The 8,901-nt window shown below is 41.6% G+C and overlaps 1 protein-coding gene and 1 long non-coding RNA gene across 2 annotated transcripts in view; one reads left to right on the top strand and one right to left on the bottom strand.

The window, feature by feature from the left end:
- On the top strand, positions 5,682-6,341 carry LOC109851179. Its single transcript, XR_002249701.1, has 3 exons — positions 5,682-5,742; positions 5,829-5,868; positions 6,100-6,341. It is a non-coding gene; the product is annotated as an uncharacterized LOC109851179 (long non-coding RNA).
- LOC109819590 (probable receptor-like protein kinase At4g10390) overlaps positions 7,187-8,901 on the bottom strand; it is a 2,320-nt gene continuing 605 nt past the window's right edge. Inside the window, exons 3-4 of the mRNA XM_020385357.1 lie at positions 8,863-8,895; positions 7,187-7,645 (exon numbers count right to left, since the gene is read on the bottom strand). Coding sequence (XP_020240946.1) covers positions 7,334-7,645; positions 8,863-8,895 — 345 coding nt within the window. The 3' untranslated portion in view covers positions 7,187-7,333. The remainder of the gene's footprint in view (positions 7,646-8,862; positions 8,896-8,901) is intronic.

The following is an 8,901-nucleotide window of genomic DNA, read 5'->3' as shown; positions in this document are numbered from 1 at the left end:
TCATTAGCAGAGATGTCACATTCGATGAGGCGTACATGATGAAGCCTCGAGTTCCTCAGCAGGTGGAGGAAGATCAGACAGGAGGGATATCGCAGCAGGTGGAGGATGATGTGACTCCACCCACTCCAGTTGGCACTGTTCCCATTGAGACTCCTACAGAGGTGACACAGGGAGGAGATGAGATGACAGTCGGGCATTTGGGGGATACAGTGGATGGCGAGGCTCAGGAGCAGGGTCATGCTCAGGGGTCCATTGCAGCAGATAGACCGAGGAGAGAGATTCGTCGGCCAGCGAGATATGATGATGTCATGGTGGCATATGCTTTATCGGTGGAGGTCGTTGATGATCTGATTCCTGCCACATTCAGGGAGGCAGAGTCCAGTCCTGATTCCATTAGGTGGAGGAATGCTATGGAGGAGGAGATGCAATCTCTTCAGAAGAACGACACTTGGGAACTTGCACAGCTACCTAAGGGTAAGAAAGCTATTGGTTGCAAGTGGGTGTATGCTAAGAAGGAGGGATCTTCTATTGGGGACATTCGATATAAGGCCAGATTGGTTGCCAAGGGATATGCACAGGTTGAAGGTGTTGATTACAACGATGTGTTTTCACCCGTTGTGAAGCATTCGTCGATTCGGATACTATTGGCATTGGTGGCACAGCTGGACTTAGATTTGGTCCAAATGGACGTGAAGACGGCCTTTCTACATGGAGACTTAGACGAGGAGATCTACATGACACAACCTATGGGGTTTAAAGCTGCAGGAAGGGAAAATTTGGTGTGCAAATTGAGGAAATCTCTTTATGGACTGAAGTAATCACCGCGACAGTGGTACAAGAGATTTGATAGCTTTATGATTGGCCAAGGATACATGAGGAGCCCTTATGACCCATGTGTTTATATGCGCAAGCTACAGGATGGTGAGCACATTTATTTGTTATTGTATGTTGATGATATGCTCATAGCTTCCAGGAATACTTCAGCTATTGGGAAATTGAAAAAGGAGCTGTCATCAGAATTTGAGATGAAGGACCTGGGAGAAGCTAAGAAGATACTGGGTATGGAGATTGAGCGAGACAGGGTGAAGGGGAGATTGAAGCTTACACAGAAGAGTTACTTGCAGAAGATGCTGAAGAAATTCAGTTTTGAGGGTAATACCAAGGTGGTGAGTACTCCATTAGCTCCCCACTTTAAGCTTTCAGCTTTGATGTCACCAGTTTCAGTGGAGGATAGGGACTACATGTCCAAGGTTCCATACGCCAGCGCAGTGGGTAGCTTGATGTATGCTATGGTGTGTACTAGGCCAGATTTGTCACAGGCCGTGAGCATGGTATCTAGGTACATGCACAACCCCGGGAAGGGGCATTGGGAGGCCGTGAAGTGGATTCTACGGTATATTAAGGGTACCGTGGATGTTGGGTTGATATTTGCGAAGAATGATGAGGCAGGGCAGAATTGTATTGGCTACGTGGATTCAGACTATGCTGGAGATCTTGACAAGCGTCGGTCAACTACAGGTTATGTGTTTACATTGGCTAGTGCACCGGTGTGTTGGCGATGCACTCTTCAGTCTACAGTGGCGCTTTCTACTACGGAGGCGGAATATATGGCGGTGACTGAAGCAGTGAAGGAGGCTTTGTGGCTACATGGCTTGTTGGATGATTTGGGGATTGCACAGGAGACCATTCAGGTACATTGTGATAGTATGTCAGCTATCTATTTGGCGAAGAACCAAGTCTACCATGCACGCACGAAGCACATTGATGTCAGATTTCACTTTGTACGTGACGTATTAGATGATGGTGATGTCACGTTGGAGAAGGTCCACACTAAGGATAACCCTGCTGATATGTTGACCAAAGTTGTACCAGGTGTGAAGTTTGGTCACTGTTTGAATTTATTGAACATTCTTCGTTGTTGAGGCCGTTGGCGGCCATTTGGATGAACTACGTTCGGCTTGATTCCTTGGGCAAGAGGATACGTAGGCAGTCTTGCAGATGCAGCCGGTTGAAGTTGATTGGGGGTGTTTTGGTGTCGGCTCAGTTTTGGGATAAACGTTCGCCGAGGTGGAGATTTGTAGAGTTGGTGAAAAGTCAGAGGTATGTCTCTGGAAGTTGGGCGGTCGACCGATATGTGCACACAACTCTTAGTGTGCCTCTGGAATTTGGGCGGTCGACCGGACGAAGCGCTGCGGTCGACCGCGAATTGTCCAGAGAGCAGACTGGACCTCGGGATATTTTGCGGTCGACCGGCAGTGGTGCTGCGGTCGACCGACTATCGGGTTTTGGGTTTAAGTTGGTTTTCCAGACCCGTTTTCTTTGTAACTTGTATATAAACCCCAAATCTGTTCTAGGGTTTTATGCAAGGGAGATTTTGAGCTGCCAAAGGGGATTTTCTAGGGCTTCTTTTGTTGGAGTCTATTGGAGAGATCAAGTGATCTTGTTTGAGGGTTTTGGGTAAGATTTGTAACCCTAATTTGTATTCCCCTTTGATTTGATTAGTGAAACTCCCCCCTCCTTGCCCCGTGGACGTAGGCACATTGCCGAACCACGTATATCTTGTGTTCTTGCTGTGATTGGTTGGCTTGTGTCTATTGTGGTCTATTTTGTTCTTGTGTGTGCTATTGTTTTGGCTATTCGAGGCTTCCGCGGCGCACAACATGTCTTACTTACCCCCTCATGCATTAAGTTTACATTGTGAAATTGTCATCCCATTTGGCACAAAGATTCTGAAAATATTACCAAAGACTGTAACATTAACGCATGAGGGAATAGTTAGTAAGACGTGCATTATCTCCTAGCACAAATTAAATAATGCACCATCTAACATTAATGCATGAGGGAATAGTTGTAATTGGTTTATCATATATTTAAAACTTTATCTTTATATATATATTTATATATCTTTAGATTATGGTAGATTAAATTGAATTGAATGAAAAATTTCAATTTGATTCATCTCTAACTTTCAACTTTTCCAAATATTCAAGTTGTACTAACTATTACGTACTCACCAAAAATCTACTAAGAGTTACACTGTTACCTTTTCGCAATAAATTTGCTCTTTGGACCACGGCTATGCCGTAAACACACTTAAACAGTTAAACCTTATAAAGAGAATTTTTTTTAGCACAGTTAGTATGAATGTTTCTTTATTCATGAGAGGTATAGTTGAAGAATTTCGAACTATATGTAAAGCACATAGACTAAATTCACACTAATCCAATATAAAATGCGCGAATTTTATACGCAGTTAAGTTTTTGAAACTAGTCAATGAATGCAATAAGTACATTTAAACTAAATTAAGAGAAACTTTTGACTTATTCTAACTACTGACAGTTTTTTGCTGTTTGGAAGAAAAACAATTGGTGAAATTAATTAGCTTCTCAAATACATATTGGTGAAATTTCTCTTTTATTTTTGAATGCTTGAGAAGAAATTTATATTCATGTCTATATATAGCTGTGTAGACAATACGTACATATGAGCTGAAAACCTATAGAATATGTTGCAACAAATAATGAAAATCTTGAGAGAAAATATATAGTAATACCAATTTCTTAATTTGAGAAACTAATTGATATTGATGAAATCTTATTAATATATAGTAATCACTAGTAGAAAATCAAGTATTCTAGACGGAATATTCTAGACGGAATTTTTTCCGTCTAGAATGTATTAAACTAGACGGAAATGTTCCGTCTAGAATATTCCGTCTAGAATAAAACATTCTAGACGGAAAATTCCGTCTAGAATAGTATTCTAGACGGTTTTTTATTTTTTTAAAATAACCAAGTGTTCTAGACGGAAATTTCCGTCTAGGATACATCCTAGACGGAAATTTCCGTCTAGGATGTTTTGGCTCATCAAAAAAAAAAAATAAAAAAAACCCCCCCCCCCCAAATCGAAAATCCCCCGCTCCCCCAACCCAAAATAAACACCGATCTTCGTTCTCTCTCTCCTGCCTTCACCCAAAAATCCCCATATCCTCAGCCCCTTTATCCCCTTCCTCCTCATCACCTTCACCGTCCGCCACCAGCTCCTCCACCGCTCCTCTTCCATGACCAGCACCACCATCGCCTCGCTCACCCTCCAACACCTGACCAGCCGCCTCTCCTCTTCTCACCGCCGCTCCTCCCACCCCGGTCAACCCCTCCGACCAGCAGCAACGCCGCTCCACCTGCCACCTTTCATAACCGCAGTCACCATCCGCCTCCCCGACATCCCTCCGCCGCCCAATCAGCCCTCCGACGACCCCCGGCTTCCCCCGAGTCCAGAGCCAACATCTCGGAGGCTTTCATCTTGTGCACATCAGCAGATTTGTTGATTCTAGCTAACTGGTGAGTGCTCTCTCAGCCTCATTTCGATTTGGGTTTTTCTCATTCTCATTAGATTTCTGATTTTTTATGTTCATAATGTTGTTGAGCAATCTCAATTCACTCCTTGAAGCATAAAAATCCTGTCTTTTGGGCATGTCTAGCGATTTTGATTACGCCAACTAGAAATGGAACTCCCCTTGAATTGGGTGCTTTCATTGTTCAGAGAAATTTAGGTTTTTCTTAGCATTTCGAATTCACTTTATAGAGATTTTTAATTGAGGATCTTTAGGGATTCAGTTGTTTGAAATGAAAAATTCAATCTTTTAGCTCTACGTTTTCTGTAATCTGCATTGGAATTGCAGTTATTTATATTATACTTCCGGGGTCTAGCTAAGAAACTGAGTTCTTCTTTGCAAAATATTGATTCTACACTCATTATAACTTTTGAATCTTACAGTATTTCAACTGATTTTTAGTGTCATTCTCATGGAGATTCACCTCAAGAATCTCTTTACAAGATTCCAAGACCAGTTTGGATCTGGACCAGGGCTCAGCCCAAGCTCAGGGACTTGCCTTCTCAACGTCGAAGGCATTTCCCCGGACCCCTTCCGCCTCCACCACCTCTCCCGCCTCCTCTCTTCCTCACCGGACCCCTTCCCGAACTCCCACAACCTCTCCTCCGCGTGCCACCTCATCTCCTCCTCCGCCGCCACAGTCGGCCGTGATCGTACCCTTCTTCCTCCCTCTCCCCTCTCTATCTACTTCCTTCTAAAATAACTGAGAGGATCCCTCTGCCTCGGCCTCGGCAGCGTCGTCGCCGGCAATTAGGAGCTTGGCGACGAGCGTGAGGATGGAGGGGTTGAGCTCCAGGTCCAAGGGCGGCGGCGGCGTCGAGCCGGCAGACCATTTGTCCAAAGCATGCTTGTGGTTAAATTTTATTATATTATTTAGTAGAAATGAAAACCAAAGGTCTCACTTAAAACCATTATTTTTTTGAATAAATTAACAAAAAAATATTTGTTATATAATAGGATTTAAACTAGAACAGGTCAACCATTGATATGTTGCTGATTCTTTTTTATGTAAACATGTGTTAATTGGATTGCTCTTTTGATGTATGCTAAGCATCACTAGTTTATATGCAACTCACAAATTTATGAATTTATTTATTTAGATATTAAAAAAACTTAAGAGTTGTATGCTATTTGCATTGCTTGTTATATGTCTACATCTCTTGCATATACTTGAGCTATTTACCCATATTTAATTTGCTGTTTTTATCTTTGGTGCAGGTTACATATGTTGGTGCAGGTTACACATATTCAAACAAATAAGAGGGAGGAATGGGTGCCAAAGATCAGACAAAGAAAAAGAAACTGAAAAATGAATAAGAACAACGATATACTTGAGCTATGAGTAACTGTAAGTTTATAATGCTATAACTTTGTGTTTATTTAGTGTGTTTAACACATTATTTGTATTGTTTATAATTGAATTTTCCTCTTCAGCTCACCCAGAGACTTGGAATCCAATATGGTATGTATCAAGGTAAGGATCGCAATTAGAAGTCTGATGATAATTTTATACTTTTCATGCTATGTACTCTCTGAACTTTTCTAGGTTAAATCTTTGTTCTTCAAACATGTAAAATGAAATAATTAGCTGTCAGGACTATTTAAACCATCATTGCGCGAATAGATGGCTTGCTTTATTCTTTGTTCTTTTATGGTTTTATGCATAGATATTTTGAATAATGCGTAGTTTATGATATCTTTGTAGGTGGATATAGAAGAGTGCCGAAGCTTAGCAAAGTCAGAGAACATTAGCACAACGCCGGCCTTCAAAATTTACAAGAATGGTTCAAATGTCAAAGATATTGCAGGATCTGACTTCAATCAGCTATTAGCTAGAGCACTACATTAAAAGTTTTGAAACTTTAGGGGTGAGCTTGTAATGTGGGGAAACTTTAGCATGAAAAAAAGTGTAAATTGTTCAAGTATCTAATAGCTTGTAATGTCGGGAAACTTATATTTTATATGTATATTGAATTAGTATTGGAACTTTAATGTTGTAATTGTTTGTTTTAATAATATATATAATTAATTTATATGAATATAATTTAGTTGTTCTTCAATATTGTGTACATGACCCAAAAGCAGATTCTGAAAAAAAAAACACTGTAGCAAGTATCCTAGACGGAAATTCCATCTAGGATGCTGAAATTCCGTCTAGGATACCTTTTTAAAATTAAAAAAATTAAAAAAACAATTTCCGTCTAGAATAATCATTCTAGACGGAAATTTCCGTCTAGAATAATCATTCTAGACGGAAATCTTTTCCGTCTAGGATATATTATTCTAGACGGAAATTTTCGTCTAGAATAATCCGTCTAGGATGTATTCTAGATGGTTTTGAATTCCGTCTAGAATGTATTCTAGACGGAATTTCCGTCTAGAATAATGTATCCTAGACGGAAACTTTCTAGACGGCTATTCTAGACGGAATTCCGTCTAGAATACCCATTCTAGACGAAATTTTGAGTATCCTAGACGGAATTTCCCGTCTAGGATACCTTATTTTTTAGCAGTGAATATCGATTGCTTAATTTGAGATTATCATACGAATTCCTTTTTAACCCTTAATTATCTCAAATGTTGTCCAATCTAAGAGAGAGACAACAATTTATAGCTATACTAATATCCTTCCTTACCTCACACATACCTCGCTACCATCAAAAGCCAAGAAAAACCCCAACTAGAGGCAGAATATTTTTTTCTTCACAAAAAAAAAAACTAAACATCTATGTATAATAGCTCGTCACGTGCCCAAACACGTCAACGAATACAAACCAAGCGTCGCTGTCACGTGAGCAACCAAACCCGTCCCATCCTTTTACCAAACAAATATATTTACACATCATTTCCGAAATCACCCCTCACCTTCTCACTTATTCCCTCGTAAACCTACTTTCTCTCGAAATTTTCTTACAAAAGCCCCTCACAAAATACTGATCTTACAATTTTACTCTCTCCCTCATAATTCTCAAAATCTCGCCCATCGACGGCCTCAACCCCGGCCGGTCACCCACACACCTACCCGCAATATCACCCAAAACCTCCAGCTCACCAGCATCAAAGCTCGTGCGAAGTGTAGGGTCCACAATCTCCTCCAACCGGTCCCACCCCCTCTCTCTCATCACAACCGTCAACATCTTCTCATCATCCAATCCAACGGCTGCGATTCCAGTAACCATCTCCAAGATCAACACCCCGAAGCTGTACACGTCGCTCTTTTTTGAGATTATACCGGTTCGCAAGTAGTGTGGGTAGGGGTGAGCATGGTTCGGTTCAAACTGAAAAAACCGACCGAACCGACCCGAAATTAGCAGTTCGGTTCGGTTTTGTTTGTAGATCGGTTCGGGTCGGGTTTAAAATTTTTTAGCCCGAACCGCCCGAACCGACCGCATTACTAATAACCTTTTAATTTTTTAACCCGTACCCATTACAAACCCGACCCGTTCACTCATCCTAAACCCTAAATCCAAGCCCTCACGCTACAGCCGCCACCCCTTCCTCAGTTCTTCTCTCTCACTCTCTCTCTGTCCTCCCTCCGCAGTTCCGCCGTCACCCGCAAACCGCACTTCATCTCTTTCTCTATCCGCACTTCCCCCCTCTGATCTCTCTCGCTGGGGGATTGCGAACGGCGGGTGTGGAGGGTGAAACAGAAGAAAAAACATGCCCTCAAAATGGACAAGCTTGACCTCTCTCACTCACTCACTATATACTCTAAAAAATAGAAGCAAAACCCACAAAGCTCTCAGCTTGCCAAGGAAAAATGAGCTCTGTTAACGAAGACCTCAAGGGCCAAAGAGGGGTTCTTCCCCCTTCTTTCAAATTTTCAATTTTGGTTTCTTCTTTCACTGGCTTCGGTTTCTTCTGTTAACCCTTTCTTAATTTTTGAGAACATTAATCTTCATCTCTTGCGTTCATGTTGCTAACTTCCAGCAAATTCTCGTTGACCCAACACAAAAAAACCCTCTTCTTTTAATTTTTGCCTGTCTTTATGCCATCAGCTAGCTTCTCCAATTATTTGGGTTCATGTCCTTCTTTACCTCAAACTACTGTAGGATGGTGAATCTGATGGCTCAAAGTTCACGAAGTTTTCTGGACCAAGGGATTCTGATGGACAACCTGAAGCAGATAGAGAAGTCGACGGGAGGCATGCTTCGAGAGCAAAGAATGGGTCAATAGCTATACTTTTTATTGTTTTTATACATTTTGCTTTACTCTTGCATTCTATTTGTCTTCTTCCTACATGTTCTGTAATATTCAATGTAGAGATGCATTTTTCTCCCCCTTTTGTTGGATTATGGCAGCTTGGCTGTTTAAGTTCGATGAAGTTAGAACCGACAAACCGAACCGAACCGCACCGAACCGACTTGCAACGGTTCGGTTCGGTTTTGAGTAATGGTTGGTTCGGTTCGGTTGTTTAAAATTTGATAAAAACCGAACCGAACCGAACCGTGCTCAGCCCTAAGTGTGGGTCCGCGTAACCGGGAGACCCGACCATGTGACCGACAGC

This window comes from Asparagus officinalis, chromosome 8 (assembly GCF_001876935.1).
Source record: "Asparagus officinalis chromosome 8, Aspof.V1, whole genome shotgun sequence".
Taxonomy (NCBI): domain Eukaryota; kingdom Viridiplantae; phylum Streptophyta; class Magnoliopsida; order Asparagales; family Asparagaceae; genus Asparagus; species Asparagus officinalis.
Note: the sequence above shows the minus strand (reverse complement) of the source record. Positions and strands in the feature narration are given on the sequence as shown.